The sequence below is a fragment of the Agelaius tricolor genome, unplaced genomic scaffold (assembly GCF_023055355.1).
Source record: "Agelaius tricolor isolate 1412-34295 unplaced genomic scaffold, bAgeTri1.0.p SCAF_1, whole genome shotgun sequence".
NCBI lineage: Eukaryota > Metazoa > Chordata > Aves > Passeriformes > Icteridae > Agelaius > Agelaius tricolor.
In genome coordinates, this window is record NW_027269261.1 from 96,642,533 (window position 1) to 96,658,766 (window position 16,234).

The window sequence follows — 16,234 nt, forward strand, 5'->3', positions numbered from 1 at the left end:
GAGAAGCTTTAGCACTGGCCCTAAGTCTTGGCCCCCTCACTGTTGCACTGTCTGATGGCCTTTAGCTGAACTGTAAGGTTCTCTTTGCCAGGTCAGCCTGAGCCCAAATCCCAGAAGAATTTAGTTTTTACTCTTTGAGGATGTTGGTGAGCTGAAGGCATGTGGACTTTAATCCATTCATTTGACAACTTGAAGAGCACACTAAGCTACATGGTGCTATGCAAAACAGTCCCGTGCAGTTCCCTGCTTTAGGTCCTTCATGGTGCTGTGTGCTTTTTTACGGCTCAGGTCAAACTAGACCTTGCTTCCCCAAATCCAGCCTCCTTTTTTATCCCCTCTGACTGAGCAAAGTCTTTTTTTTATGCCCTTGTTGACTTAGCTTTCTTAGATAGCAGCTAGATAAGCAGTACCTGACTTTTCAAACCATTTTGGTTGTCAGCAGTAATATCTTCTTTTTTCTCCTTAAAGAGGTTATCATTGAAGTTTAATAATACTCCAGCACAAGGTTTTGCTGGTCACAAGAAATTCTCCTGATGTATCTGACTTGTAGCTTAATCGGAAATTTACGAAGGTGTAGCGAGGGTACAGCACAGTCTAACAATAAAAGCAGCACTTGGAAAACAAAATGAGCCTTGTCATGGAACGACACGGTAGCCTGACATTAATCTGTCAGAGCAGCCACTGCTAATAATGCAGGAATGGGGAAAAATGTGTTTTTTAAACACTCCTTAGAGGAACTACATTGATTTAAGTGAGTTCATAATCACTACTGAATCAGAGAACAGGGCGGACTGTTAAATATAACCATTATTTCTTTGTATGCTTTATGATTCCTTCTTCAGAACTTTCGACTGTTTTGAGAGCTCTTACATGTAACCAGCAGACAGGCACGGCCAGTGATCACATACCCGGTTTCACTGCACACCCAGAGAACATCCGACACTTGGGAAAAAAACATACAGCTGCTTTTTTTGTTTTTCTCTCCCATAAAGATCGCCTGACGAAGGCTGACGCCCCTTCCCCGCATTCCCGGCGGGGCCCGCGCAGGGGCGAGGGGCGGCCCGGTCCCTGCCCGGCGCGGCGCTGCCCGCGGTGCTGCGGCGCCCCCTGGCGGCCGCGGGGGGAGCGGCGGGCGGGGCCGCGCTGGCCGTGAGGCACCGGGCTGCCGGCCGTGAGGCACCGGGCTGCCGGCCGTGAGGCACCGGGCTGCCGGCCGTGAGGCACCGGGCTGCCGGCCGTGAGGCACCGGGCTGCCGGCCGTGAGGCACCGGGCTGCCGGCCGTGAGGCACCGGGCTGCCGGCCGCCAGCGGCGCGCGTCCCTCACCCCCCGTACGGCTTTGACGGCTCTTCGGCCTTTTCCGCTGCTCGCAGCCAAGCGCTGCCCCCCGAGTGCGTTTCCCCAAGCAGATTTACGTCTCTGCGTTTCTAACAGTACTTGCAAGGCCTGGGCTGGGCAGCCGGTGCCGGCGGGTTTTCCATCCCGCTGCCCCTCAGCCGCCTCAGGGCCACCTGGGCTGGTACAGCCCGGAGCCCTGCTCTGCGGCGGCGCTTCTGAAGCCGCGGGTTTCCAGAACATGCTAGCTTTTGCTCTTACTTGCCAGGGCGTTTGCATGATGAAAATAAGAAATGAAGGGGCTCATCCGCGAGCCAGGCGATGTCCTCCTCTCACAGACAGAGGCTGCCACCTCTGCCGTTGCGCACGGATCGTTGCCTCCTTGAAAGGCAGATGAAGCCCTATGCTTTGCATAGCTGGCATGGCTGGCTGGCCTCCTGCTTTTGGTGTTGACACCAGAAGAGCCTTGCCACACTGTGTGCACTGTGTGTGTCAGCCACCTCTTGTCACAAAAGCGCTTTGGGTTCAGCCTCATTGAAATAAGTGGCCAAGTTCCATGTTCTACAGCGCAGAAAAAGCAAATACAGAGTCCATAAAAATGCACAGTGTGCATGAGATACGTGAGGGGGGGAAATAGTGGAATTAAATCAGCCACTAGAGCAGCCATGTACAAACAGAAGAGCAGCCCCATAGAGGTGAAGTATTCAACAGTTCTCCTGTGACTTCATTCATTTTCACTCTCTGAAGAAATGTAAATGTTGTCAAATCCAACACATATTCTTTGGAGATAACAAGATTCAGCTCTGAGCTGGTATCATGCAAAAAAATGATGGGAGAACAAGACTGAGGTGAGTGCTGGTGTTGGGAAGTTGGGGGGAGATATCCATGTAAAGAACAAAGAGGAAGTTTAAGCCCTGCCATGGCAACATCTCCCTCTCCCTTTTTACATTTTGGAGTTTGTTTTTATGGAAGCATGATTTAAGAATGGCATAACAGACACCTAACAAAGAAGCCCGCATGTATAGTGGAGCTGAAGCTTTATATGGGTAGCACAGCAGTGATGTCTGGTGCAGCTGGAATTTAATTATGTTTTGAGCTCCCCAACAAAAGAAAATTTGCTGTGTTTCTTCCCTCTGTCTTTTCATGCACATGATGAATAAAAAAGGCCTGAGGGTTGCATTATTTGTTTTAATATGAATGGTTTAAGATTGCTGGTCTGTTCCACCAATAGGCTTGGGGATCAAGTGAGCTGCTGGCAGCACTGGAGCAGAACACCTGAAAGCTGAGTCCAGGCACCAAATTCCACTAAATTTTGCCTCACTGTTTTGCAAGAGCAATGATCAGGAAAAGGTCAAGAGGAGGGAATGAGAAAATTTCTTACATTTTTAGAAGAGCAGATACTGTACTTCAGCTGTCTCACAAATCTCAGAGCCTTTTTCCTACCAGATAAAAAGACGCAAAAGAGGTCAAGAAGCCAGTCTCAAGGTGCCTGTGAGACGCTTGTTGGTGCTTCCTATTCCCAGCAATTACAGACTTTATGTGCCTTTTGAGACTAAAAAGATTTGTACCATTAACTTACTTCTCCCGTCCTGGTTAACTCCTAGAGAGTCACCTGTCAGAAAGTAAAACAGAATCACAGAATCAACTAGGTTGGAAAAGGCCTTTGAGATCATCAAGTCCAACCTATGACCCTACACCACCTTGTCAACTAACAGTGCATGATATCACTTTGACAAGCCCTACTGTTTCCAATACCAATGCAGTAAAGTTGGGCCAAATCCCTTGACCCTTCAGGAAGATGTGCACTGCATCTATAAAGCTTCAAAGAGTGGCCACTTCTTTTTGAAATTTTCAATCAAAAAGACAAGGGCCAAGCTATTATGCCATAAGTTTTTCCCTGGGTCTCCCTTTTTGGTCCTCCCAGGTGAACAGAGGCACCATTTCTGTTCCTTCCTTCCTCACCCTCTATGCTTCCCAGGCTTCGGCCTGCTGTTTCCGACTTATTGGTTTACCCATCACCTGACTTCTTTAACATCATACAAGAAGCTTTATCAGAGCTGATGCAAAAAACTCTTTTACACAACATAGAATTTGAGATTAAATATACCCACCTTTACATCCCCTTTAAGTTAATCTCACAGGCAGTGCATGTGTCAGACCACCTACAGAGGAAAAAGCATGGGCAGGCTGTACAAAACTGCTGTTAGAAAAAGCTGCCTCTGTAGCCCTGGCTGCTAACAGATATCCAGTCCTTCTGACCTGTAGTATGAGGGATGCCTGGGGACTCATTCCAAATCCAAATGTTCTCTTTGGTTCAGGGCTGCATTCTCAGGCCTTCAAAATCCTAAAAAAATTTCTGCATGTTTTTTTAGCATTTATTTTTTATTGTAATTTTTTTTGTTGCTTTTTTTGTTTGTTTGTTTGTTTTTGTTGGTTTTGCTTTGCCATTCATATGCACTCAAGGATTGAAGGGTTGCTAACTTAATCTCAAACCCTGTCTGTCACTTTGGAATAAATGCACCCTTTTCTAAAACTGGAGGATGCTGTTTGTGGGCTCTCTCTTTTGCTGCTGCTTTAAGAGACAGCAACCCAAGTATAATGTGGCTGCTGTTGGCTTTGGCTTCTAACTTTGCTCAGTAGCTAATGTTTAGAAAACATTTCCCTCTAAGCTATCTCTCACTCTCTGAATTAGAGAGTGTTAGATCTTTTTGTTCTTACATGTTAGTGTAATATTGCTACATATTTCCCTCTGTGTGGACACTCTTTCTGCAATATGCAAATGCAGTTATCAAACAGACTTTAAAAGAAATCTTTTTGGTATATACTGTAATATTTAATTGAATTTCTATTTTACAATATTTGCTGAATTTGATAATCTTAATTTTTGATTTAAATTTCATTATGTAAGTTCTTAAAATATCTAGGATTGTCTTACTGACCTCTGTATGAAAATGGAATTTTTATTCTGCCTTCTATAATCACTGGTCTAGCATGGACATGGGCATCTTGTTTCTGTGGAGACCTGCTGCAATGAAGCATCCTAGGCCAGTCAGACCAGACAATGGGAAGATGCTGGAAATGCAGAGGTGATAGTGATGCTGTACTTCCTGAAGAGTGGGAGTCTTGAACATGAGATCTTCTCTATTAAAAATTCTTTGTATAGGTGTTGGCATAAACTAAAGAAAAAAAAAAAATCAGCATTTTGCTTTGGCTCAGGAACTTTTATTTGGCTGCAGCTGAAATAGGGTGACAAAGTTCAATACAGAAGATATTCCTTCCTGATACTTGTCAGTGTAAAAAATGCTTTGGGAGCCAGGAGAAGATGAAATCTTCTTATGTTATTTATATCCCCAAGGACCTCACAAATGCTTTTTGAATATTTGTATTCTGCTCTGTCTGTATTTATGCAATATCTTTGATATGGGGAATTACACCTACCCCCATTTAGTTCATCACAAATTGATGAGTTCAGAAACCCCTAACTAGGTTCTTAAAGTCACACAGTAAATCTCACTGATATAAATGAGAAGGAAATGTGAATTAAAGACTCAGCCTTGACTGAAATGGATGATTTCAGACTTAGTGAAAATCCACACAGAGGGTGATACCACACAGCCTTTCACTACAGACCACTGCTTTACCATGTGGGCCACTACTGACTTGTAACTGCTTTTTGGCAGGGCTCTGAAGCTGTAGACATGTTAAAAGTAATCAGAATAAATAATTCCGAGTTGTCCAAAGAGCATTCTCATGATGCGCTCTTGCTCATCACCTTTGGAAAACAATTTTTCCAGAGGCAATCTAAAAATTTCTGTGAAATTCTTAGGTGTCACTCTTCTAGCAGCAAGTGGCTGAAACCTCCAAAAGGCTTGGCTTTTGAGAATGCCATTCTCAAACATACAGCTGTATATTTGAATTATCTGAATTTCTGTATTGCTAAACTCCAGTCTAAAGATTTTGACAACTTTATGCCCTTTCCCACAGTACCTTCTAAGACAGTTTGACTTACCAAGGCAGAATGTATAAGGTTTTATGTCCCAATTCAAAAATATGGCTTCAAAACATACTAATGACTAGAAAATACTTAACTAAGGAGCATTTCATTAGACCAGGGTCTGCAGCTGATTCATTAGTGTCACCTAGAAAGCAGTTTCCCCTCCTGTCTCTACACCCCAGGGGAAGTTTGGATTACAAAACTCAGAAGACCATTTGATCTGTGTGACATGCCTGCCACACACAACCTCTTTCATAAGCATGGTATTTAACCACCAGCATACATGGTCATTCCTACAAACACAGAAAATTCATACATGACCTGTGCATTTTCTTCTTCTCCTAGAGAGTAGGCAATGGACTGGAAGAAGTATTGAGACTCTTCTCTTGATAGTTGTTAGAATAGTTTTTAATCACTTACAAAAACCAGAATGCTCATCACCTAGCTTGAGAAAGAAATCTTGTCCTTTGACAACAGTAAACTTTCTTGCAGATTGCTTTCTGCTATGCTTGCAGGGTATGATAGAATGAGCATTTGGGGCTTTAAAGGAAGACTGTCAGGTGACTTTCTTCATTTAAGGCAAGAAAAGAGTAAAAATCCCATAACTACTTTTCCTTGATTTAAATGGGCTGCATATAGTGGAGTAAATGACTCCACAGGAGTTGTGAACACACAACTTAATTGAGGACAAGTTACAGGCTGTAAGTAAAATATTGGGGGACACAGAACAGCCACTGAAAGGCCTTTCTGAACTTGACTTCTGCGTATATCTGGGTTGAACCTGACTGCTGAGAAAACAGGCAGCCAAACTGTACATGTAATTTCTCTATAAATTATGAAAACATGAGGTCGTGAAGCTCTTGTTTTTTCCTATCCACTCACAGCAGTTCTGATGCCTCTCTAACACAAAGGTTAAGGCCAAAAGCTTCTTCCTTTGCCCACAAAGAGGGACATAAATTTGCATTTGAATATAAAATTTAGAACTTACACATCACAAAGAAAAGAATTGTGTGATTATATGACAGGGACTATGAGTTTAATAATCTTTGCTCTTCCCCTGCATGACATATATATATATAAGGGAGTACTGCCTTCTTAAGGGAAAACCAAGAGGGAACTTCAGCTGATTTATTTATGTATTATAATCCCAACACTCAGCAATGAGTTTTTAAAAGGCAGCAGTCCCTGGGAAAGGAGTCCAGCACAAAACTTGTCTGACCTAGCATGCTCTACTACCTCATTCCTGAAATCTTGGCATTTATGATCCCTGTTCATCCGAAACACCATAAATGAAATAGTTCAGCATTTTCTTTTGCTGCCATATTTTCTGTCCTCTAGGGGGAGATCAGCAATGGTCCAAATGCTGGACTTCATTTATTTCTCAGGATCAGAAAGGAAAAGATATCCTAGTATTAGACACAGTGGTCAAAGTAATGAGATTAATAAAGTTGAGGGCTTTTTGCAACAGAATGAAAAATTCTGTATTTAAACAGATCACTCCCACCACACAGAATAACATGCCTTTTGTTCAGAGATTTACCATGTTTAATTAGTCATTTTTTCAGTATCTTAACCATGTAATCAATTAAATAAAGTAATAAACAAAAGTGTTCAAAGTGAGGCAATACTGTCGTTATGTTATTATTAAATTGTGATCAGATATCTGTGGGACATGGAAAACTAAAAATAAAAGTACATAATCTTTGCTTCTCTAGCAAAATTTTAGTGCCAAATTCTGCTCTCAGGTAAATTTCTATAAAGCATTGTTCATAACAGCATCACAATAGAAGGGCATGTTCATGGTTTTAAAAAGTACCAAGGGCCAGTAGTTGTTCTTGTATCTTAAAGGCTCAGCACACACCAAGTGGAGCCCTGGTGCCTGACTCGTATCACCCCGCTGCCCTACTACATGCGGCCACAGCATCATTCCTCTCCAAGAAATTGATTTGATTTCAATAGATAATAATTTGGCTAATTTTTTTTTTTTTAACTTCAATTTGCCTGCTTCAACAAATGAGAGCACAATTTGGCTGCTTTCTCAGGGAAAAGGAAGCCAACCAAACATGACTTTCACCAGGCCTCAGTTTTTGGCCCCAGATTTCAACATACACTATTACAGCAATCAAAAGAACCATAGAAATTACCTATTTTACTGTTCCTTAACACATATCACACAGTCCTGCAGCAAGCAGAATCACAGATGAACCTCAGAACATACAGAGAGCACAACTACTACACTGGACATGAAAAGTAAATTTTATTAAACATGTTTACATAACATGAGTTGGAAGTTCATTTAAAAGCACAGGGGAGTGTTAAGACAAGTGGTCAAAATAGAAAGATACTATCGAATTATAGCTAGTTGGTTTTTGTCCACTAAGACAGAACAGGATCTAGTAGTAGTGCACCAATGCTTGAGTTCTTCCTGCTCAGCAGGTCGAGCAGTAACCAATCTGTGCCCTATGGAAAGATGGGCAGAATAATTCCCATGTGTTGAGTAATAATAAATAGTTCACTTGGTGCAGGCAGTATGTCTATGAATTAAAACCTAGTGTGTACACAGTTTCTACATGTGTTACAGCCCCACAGTAGGAATCTACACCAAAATAGTTATTAGAAGGAATTTGGTCCGTACTACATCACGTTTTCCATAGGGTAAAAAATAAAGTCCATCTATAGACATTTAGCACCAGACCCACAGACCTAGCCTGGCTAAAACCTGCAAAATGTCTATAAGAAAAATGGATGGCTTAGATTTCTTGGTTACTTCAGTATAGTAATTACGAGCAAACTGTACAAGTACATGCAACATACAAGCTGGCCTATGTGGAACTAACATACATTATTAAATAACCTTTTTTCATCTCTTTTTACAAAACGTGCATGCAGCTTTGAACAGTTCCAAGTCATGCTGCTCTATTTGTGTGATCACAAAATTCAATGGCCTGTAAAAGGAGGGGAAACATATCAATGCACCTGCAGGAATCTGCAGTTCTTCGCACATTTACAGAATATCACAAGGGATTTCAAGGCCAAGAAGAACTCAAATGAATAAAAAGCAAATTGAAATTTGATTTTTTTTTCTCCAAAAAGTAAGATATCTTGCGTTAAAAAATCAAGCCTTGTGCTTGCATCAATCTCAAAGAAATGTAAACTGAAATTTGGTAAAAACATTAGTAAGTGCAGAATATTTCAACTGGAATCTCCAGTGAAACACTGAACAACTCATACCATGCTCTATCCAGGGCAGACAGGTGTGTCTGAAGCGACACACATCAGAGAAGCCTGGGTACAGCTGAAAGTGTCATATGCTCAATTCATTCCTGGTCAACATTTTGGGAAGTCAAATATACATTTATACACAGAAACATAAGTATTTCCTCTCCAATTCTAGGAGGAAAATTGCATTACCAGTAACATATTTAATGTCAAAATTAAGACTAAAGCTGCTTTATACCAGTCCCCAGCAGTAGTTGCAGAATTCTTCAAAATTCTTCCATGCAAAACATCATAAACAGAAAAGTTATTTTATATATATATAATGCAAACATATCTGCTTTTTACAAAGAAAAAGTGGCACTGTGATGATTTTTATTTTAAAGAATATAACTTAGATTTGTCATTTGTTCTGGGTTCCCACATGAAAGACTTGTAAGTACCAGAACCGAGGAGCTATTTGAACTCGCTGGAATTGTAACTGTGGCTGTTGAACACTTTAACGATGCTTACAGAGATATGCTTCAGCCCTTTTTTGTTTGGTTTAGAAAAAGAAAGGAAGGGTCTCTGTTAGCATTGTGAGGACTTCTACAAAACTAGCAGAATCACGTGGCAAAAAACTAGTGGAAGTGACAAGTACAGAAAAACTGCTGAAACACCAGGAAGGTAACACTGCTTGAGGGCTCTCTCAGAATGTGAAAAAACAACATTGTTAACAGAGTGAGAGCTTCCAGTTTGGGTCATCTTTGACTTAGATCGAATCTAAATGTCCCTCTCATTTTTTATTTTTCCTTTCTTTCTTTTTTTTTTTTTTTTTAATCATTATAAGCATCAGTGGTAGCTGCTAATAGATTAGCTGTATGTGATATACCTTTGTTCTGTCAATTTAAGCCATCTCTCAACAGACAGACATACATTTGGATAACTACTACAAGCAAAAACGGAAGTGATTGTCTCTCTCCAACAGTGTTTCTTGTCATGTGAATATCTGGTTCCAATTGTTATCCTGGGTGATGTTTTGAATAGACAGCACCTGCTACTATGATCTAATGCAGGGAGGCCCAGTTGAACTTTCCAGAGATGACTGGGAAGCCCTACGTGTCAGGGGAGTCAATGTTGGATCCACTAGTGATGAAGGTGGAAATAATTTATACCAGCCTATTACCACGCTGGACAGATCCAGTTCCTCCAGAAGGATCTGGGCAACTCCCATGAAGCATTTGTGGTCCATTCGGCCATAGTCTCCCCAGACTATTACCTGGAAGAATATAAAATTAAGGTTCATGATTGTCCTCAAATCCATGCTTATACAGGGTTATATACTTAAACCTGTGCTTATGTATGTTCACTCTTGCTGTTATATGTGTTAATGTAAGGACAATGTTATTCTCAAGAGTGAATGACTGCTTCCCTTTCATGGGAAAACCTCATGGCAGGACAGGAACAAAAGTCAATAAAAGAGAAAATGTTTAATGCAATAAGACATTTTGCAACTCTGAAACCACAAGCCACAAGGATGTCTGTAATGGTATTTATAAAATTAAATGCTTAATGAGTTGGAATGGATTTACACATACTCGTTAAATTTGAGTAAACATGTAAGTGGTTCCCCAAATGACAGCCTAAAATGGGATTAAGAAGAAACTGACCTGAAGGACTTTACCCTGTGGACTTTCCTCAAAAACCAGTGTCTGTTGGTACAGAGGATCAAGTGTCTTCCTTGCAATTCTTGTCTTCTTCTTAGCTATACATGCTCCATTTTCCAGTAAATACACTTTAACATACGGAGCTGCAAACAGAACATCAAGAATGTTATGTTTGGACTTACAGTACACATCTGAAATGGAGGACAAATGCCTTAAAAGGAAGCAGAGTAGAAAGAAAATTACACACATTATTTTCATTTTATCTTCACTTTTATCATTATTTCATAATCTGAATACAATTATATTAATAAAAAAGATGACACAGCCCACAAGAAATCAATTTGATTTTCATAAACTTTGAATGTAATGATCTAAGATCTTACTGACAACAATTACACTTCATGTCAGTCATTTTAAAAACATTTTCTTTTTCCAGAATTTAGCTATCACTGACAGCTATTTTGGATTCTCTGTAAAGGCTTAGGGGTCAGAGATAGTTCAAAGCAAAAGGAACCTTTAAGACTTTGCCACTCCAATGACACAGACACGAATTGCACTTTCATCTCTAGCTCCTAAAGAGCTTGCAAAGTACCATCTTCACTAAATGTTATCTAAAAGAACTGTTCCAGATTTTACAATAAGCAGTGGTTGGGGTATTGATTCTAAATCTCCTCTGTAATTGTTTCTATAGATAACTAGAACTTCAGCAAATGTCCTTATAAAAAATGATACCATATTATTACAATATACGTTATGTAAATCATTGACACTGACAGGAACACTAGCACAAGCTGCTCCCTTCTTGAAGCATTGCTGTGTACAGTTTTTTTCCATACCTGGGGTAGATTTGGAGCCAGGTTTTTGGATGAGGCCACGGGCTCTAATGACTTCTACTTCTAACTGGCCTTTTTTATCCACCATTCCAATCTGGATGTCACCTGAGAGGGAGAAGAAAGAAGCCCATGTTTTAGAGAAGCAGTACAGCACAGGAGAGAAGGTATAAGAGTGAGAAAGAGTAGTTTTATATTATTCTTCTGCATTACTGTGCTTGTTGTGTCTCCTGATGATCCCTTTAGCTTCTCCATCCTTAAACAAGAACTAAATAATATATACTTAGGGAGCATGGTTCCCTCTCTAGGTATACAGTTGATACCAGCTAAAAAGAGGTATTTTTTCTTCAAAAGTCTCCACCAAGCACACAGGTGACAATTTTCCAATTTTTATCAATATTTCACACACATTTTTGGTGTTACTAAAATGTCACAACATGTTAAAAAAAGAAACTGTTTTCATTTCTGAACAGTCAAACTTGTTTCCTTGCCTGAGTTTTGACAACTGACATTTCCTGCAGAAAAAGGGAACTGCTTACTCTGAGACTAAGCACTGTTCTGATCTAGATCAATAAAATACAAGGGCAGTAAACTATGTACTGATGCTCAAAACATTGTATCTCTATGCTTTCATATATCATGGAATCAGCTGAGTAGAAATATAACTTAGATTAAAATAGGCCATTTAGAATAAAAAATGCACAGTATGACATGAGCAGCTACATTACACTTGAGCAAATAAATGAGCTACATCCCTGAAACATGTGAGAATGTATATATTTGATATGTAAGCTCTGATTGTCTAAAAAAAAAATTCTGAAATAGCTGATCCTGAACTATAGAATTTGGAGTATGGATTTAGAGAAACAGCATTTTGAAATTAATTGGGCATGAGATTTTCACACGTTTCTCTAACAGCATATTAAAGCAGTGTTTATACCTTGGTATGTGAGGTATGACAGAGCAGCAACAAAGATTTTTTTATCAATTAAACCTTGCTTGAATAAACACAGCCATGTTTTGCACTAAAAATAGTTCAGAGGAAAATTCCAACAAGGCTTCTTAAGAGCACGTCTGTGTCTCATATCCACAATAAAACATGCAACAGGTAACCAGAAGGGGGTGCAATAATCCAAACATCTTCAAATGGTCACTAATGAGGATAGCACAGAGCAGATCTTCTAAAAATTGCTTAAAAACACGATGGAGTGCTTTTTGTGGGCCAAAAGCACTATCTACTTGAGCCTATAGTAGATAAAGTTATAAAAAAAGTCAAAATAAACGTTTTGCTCAAGTTATCTGCAGAAAAATCTTTAGTCACAAAACAAAATTAAAAAAAGAAACAGAAGAAGTGTAGACACTTATATGCATGCCAAAAAAGCCATTTAGATATTTATTGGACAAATAATATCACTAATATATTTTCTTCCAAAATAATAATAAAAATGTTAATTTAATAAGTTCAATATTTTATGAATGCTTTAGTAGCAGTCATTTGGATGTATACAGCAAGTTTTGCCTTAGAGGGTGCTCAAAGCATTCTCAATATAGTTTTCCTTCTGCTCATCAGTTGGGAAGGGAACACTTTTTTGTAATTTTTTTTTCCGTTTCTCTCCTTTTTCAGATGTGTCTCAGTAGCCCTTCCTAAAGCTGGTTTACCAAGACAGTTGTATTGAAGCATTGGCCATTTACAATTTCCAACAGGAGAAGTATTATTACAGTAGTGGATCAAGGACTCCTCAATTAGCATTTAAAGCATGTCTAAGAACTTCTCATATATAAGCAAAAAAATGCAAAAAAACTCCAACCCCAAATGTGTCCAAAGATACTTATTACACAGTTCTGCACTCTGTTACTCCTTCTACAACTCATACCCTGTTCATAAACAAGCTACAGCTAATGCTGCTAAAGGAAATTATAGACTGGTCTGGAAAATAGAGATCACAGATAGCCCCCAGCAGCTGTTGTAGCAAAGGACTTTGTGTCTCTCATGACAAGCACTGGCTTTATCAGTGACTGATTATTGGTCACTGCAAATATTTCCAGAATTTTCACTTTCTGGAGCTAGATGAACTAAACTTGGAAAAGTGCAGTTTGGCCAGAAACCCTCTCTCACATCCAATATAATCTGTTTCAAGTAAATACAAACTCTGAACAGTTGAGATTTTGCAGCGAGCTAGGATTGGAGAAGTCACAATACTTTTGTGTGAGAAGTAAAACTCCCATCTTCAAATTGCAAATAAGACTAGCCAGTACCTCAAATGGAGCAAACAGTTTCTCACCCCACTTTGGGTGCTGCCATGATAGGAACACCAGTGACTGCAGATAGGACCTTCATGGTGACAACGAAGGAGGACATTTAGTAAAAATCCCTTTGGTGCTGTAGTCTGCCAGTGTGTGCATTAGTTAGTTGTCTTGTTATTAATTTAACAGAGGAGAACATATAATTCTTACCCATGGCAGGGGTTGCTAGTGTTTGTCGGCCTACTAACTGTGCAGGTCCCAGTCCGTCGAGGAAATCACTGAACTGACTGTCAGCGCCCAGCCGTACTCCAGGAAATATTAAGCTGAAACAAAATAGAAGCTGGTTAAGCATAAGAACAGGATCAATTTCTGTCATCCTACAGTATTTACCACAAAAGTACTACTGATACAAGGCAAGCAGCTCAGGACGCACAACCACAAATCATTCTTGAGCATCAGGAATTATCTGTTTCCCATGGACCCCAAAGCAGTGTAGAGACTCTGCACATCAACTTAAAGTAGTCCATAAAATAGGTCTTGCTAAGGAAGTCTCCAGGAGCAGTGAAGAGCTTGATAGGTAAAAAGACTATGACCTTGTATGGGAGAATATAAAAAGCTTCATGAAATTTCATAGCCTGTTCTTCATTAGTGAGTGTGTGATTTACACTGATCCAAACCCCATCTGCATCACTTAGAACAAACAGGAAAACAGATGTCTACACTAAATTATACATTAAACAGCTGCAGCTGTTTAATGAAGCAGTAAACTGGCAGGTAGTAGCAATAGTGGTGATTAGAGCTAAACCTAATGCCACTCTCTAGCCAAAATATTCTGGCAGACAAATCTGGATCTGCAGTTGCTCTGCACCCTCTGTCACAATACAAACTGAATACATCAGCACAGTGTATATGGAAACATTCAAGGCCAGGTTAGACAGGGCTTTGAGCAACCTCATCTTGAAGATGGCCCTCCCCAGGGCAGGGGGTTAGACTAAATTACCTTTACAGTCCTTTCCAACTCAAGCTATTCTATGATGCTATAATGTGTTCTTTGCCAAGCTGCTTTCTTATATTCCATAGTGTCCACTTTTTTTTTTTTTTTTTTTTAATAGATATACAGTCTCCAAACAATAACAAAAGAAAAAAACAGAGAAAGAGTGATCCATGTTGGGAAGACTCCGCTTTGACTTCCTTATAAAAATTATGAGAAATAAAAGAACAGACTCTGAACCAAGTGTAGACAACGTATTCTCCAGCAGGCCATCCACCACTTCTTCTTCTTCCTCAAATGAAATTCCCCATTAGACTTCAAAGATAATAACAAACTTCCTAATAAATCCAAAAGCACCTAGTATTAAAAGCTTTAGTTTCTGCACATCACGCTTTTGTGCTTCAGCCATTCAGTTCACAGTTCTTTGCAAACCCAGTAATTGCATAAAAAAAGTCCATTCCTCTCTTGAAGACTAACTGTTCTTTCTGTGCCTGCATTAAACTTATTAACTGTCAGTGACTAAAGCTGGTCAGAAAGTATCATAGAATCATAGACTAGCCTGAGATGGAAAGGATCATCAAAGTCCAACTCCAGCCCCTGCACAGGACAGCCCCAAAAATCTCACCAAGTGCCTGAGAGCATTTTTCAAACACTTCTTGAACTCTGTCAGGCTTGTTGCCGTGACCACTCTCTGGGCAGAAAAACTTTTTCTAACATCTAACCTAAATCTCCCCTGATTCAGCTTCATGCCATTCCCTTGGCACAACGTTTTTATTTAGAAAACTCTTTATTTTCCAAAAGGTAAGCTTTTTCACAGAAATTTAATTTGGATTTTTTTTTTTAATATGGTTTCTTTAGTTGGAGGAAGAAAAGAATCTCAAGGTTTTCAGTTCAACACCAAGATACTATCTGCTTCTCTCCCCAGTGGCACTATCCTTTCACTCTTGTCTGCTATGAGATGTTTCTTGCTTGTTTCATTGGCCTTTTTTCCAAAAATGCGTTACATTTTGCCACAGGCTGACTAACAACATTGAAAATATTCACTTGAGACCACACTTCTGGCTACACATATGATAATGAAGGTTGGAAGTACACATTAATCTTAATGTGTATTAAGTCTAATCCATTAAACTCCAGTTAAGGGTCAAGCAAAAGAACATGACAAGGTACCTGGGGTGCAAGCATTCAGTTCTCTTCTCAAGCTTGCTTTCCTCACTGCCTTACTCAGAGGCTGATTCTCCAATCAGCAATTTATGGCTCTACCTTTCTGTCCTGCAGATGCCTGCTGCGACCTCCCTATCCAGACCTTAGCTGCCCCAGCCCTGCTCAATCTACTTACACACAATGAGAGTGGAACAGAGGATTAAGCTGTTCCACTGAAAATGTCCTCAGCCTTAGTGCTGGGCTCCCACCTCTCCTCTCCACTGCTAACCAGGGAAACAGGCTCCCCCAGCTCCTCCCTAAAGGGTCCAGTTTATTTGCCCTTTGTCACCAAGGTGAGTAACTGGTGCCCTACAGATTGACACTCCAGCCTAAGAGAAGGGAAGGAGAATGGCAGGGTGAAGTGTTGAAAGGGTAGAAGTAATGGCCAGTCAAGGAATCATAATGGGGAAAACATTGGGATATTTTACTCTTGTCCCTCATTCTTCATCTAGTCTTTATCTGCTTTGGTTTTGAATTAGTCATGATGGAGCCTATTTTTCTTACATGGCCCTTAAAAATCTTAGCATTATCACAGAACTATAGACTGGTTTGGGTTTGAAGGCACCTTAAAAATCAACAAGTTTTGATGCCTGTGCCATGCACAAGGACACCTTTCACTAGATCAGGTAGCTCAAAGCCCCATCTAACCTGGCTGTGAACACTCCCAATGATAAGCCTATCCACAATTTCTCTGGGCAACCTGTTCCAGTGTTGCAAAAAAAATTAGAGTGGTGAGAAGATCTGATGATTGAGGCACCTTTACACAGATCCTTGCC

At 40.1% G+C, this 16,234-nt stretch overlaps 1 protein-coding gene across 25 annotated transcripts in view; it reads right to left on the minus strand.

Annotated features, from left to right (window-relative positions):
- Window positions 1–7,568: 7,568 nt before the first annotated feature.
- Window positions 7,569–16,234, minus strand: part of RIMS1 (regulating synaptic membrane exocytosis 1) — a 306,557-nt gene continuing 297,891 nt past the window's right edge. For all 25 annotated transcript variants that reach the window (XM_071444977.1, XM_071444896.1, XM_071444890.1 and 22 more), the window contains 4 exons: window positions 13,475–13,587; window positions 11,027–11,128; window positions 10,194–10,333; window positions 7,569–9,802 (listed from right to left, as the gene is read on the minus strand). In XM_071444977.1, coding sequence (XP_071301078.1) covers window positions 9,584–9,802; window positions 10,194–10,333; window positions 11,027–11,128; window positions 13,475–13,587 — 574 coding nt within the window. In that variant the 3' untranslated portion in view covers window positions 7,569–9,583. The remainder of the gene's footprint in view (window positions 9,803–10,193; window positions 10,334–11,026; window positions 11,129–13,474; window positions 13,588–16,234) is intronic.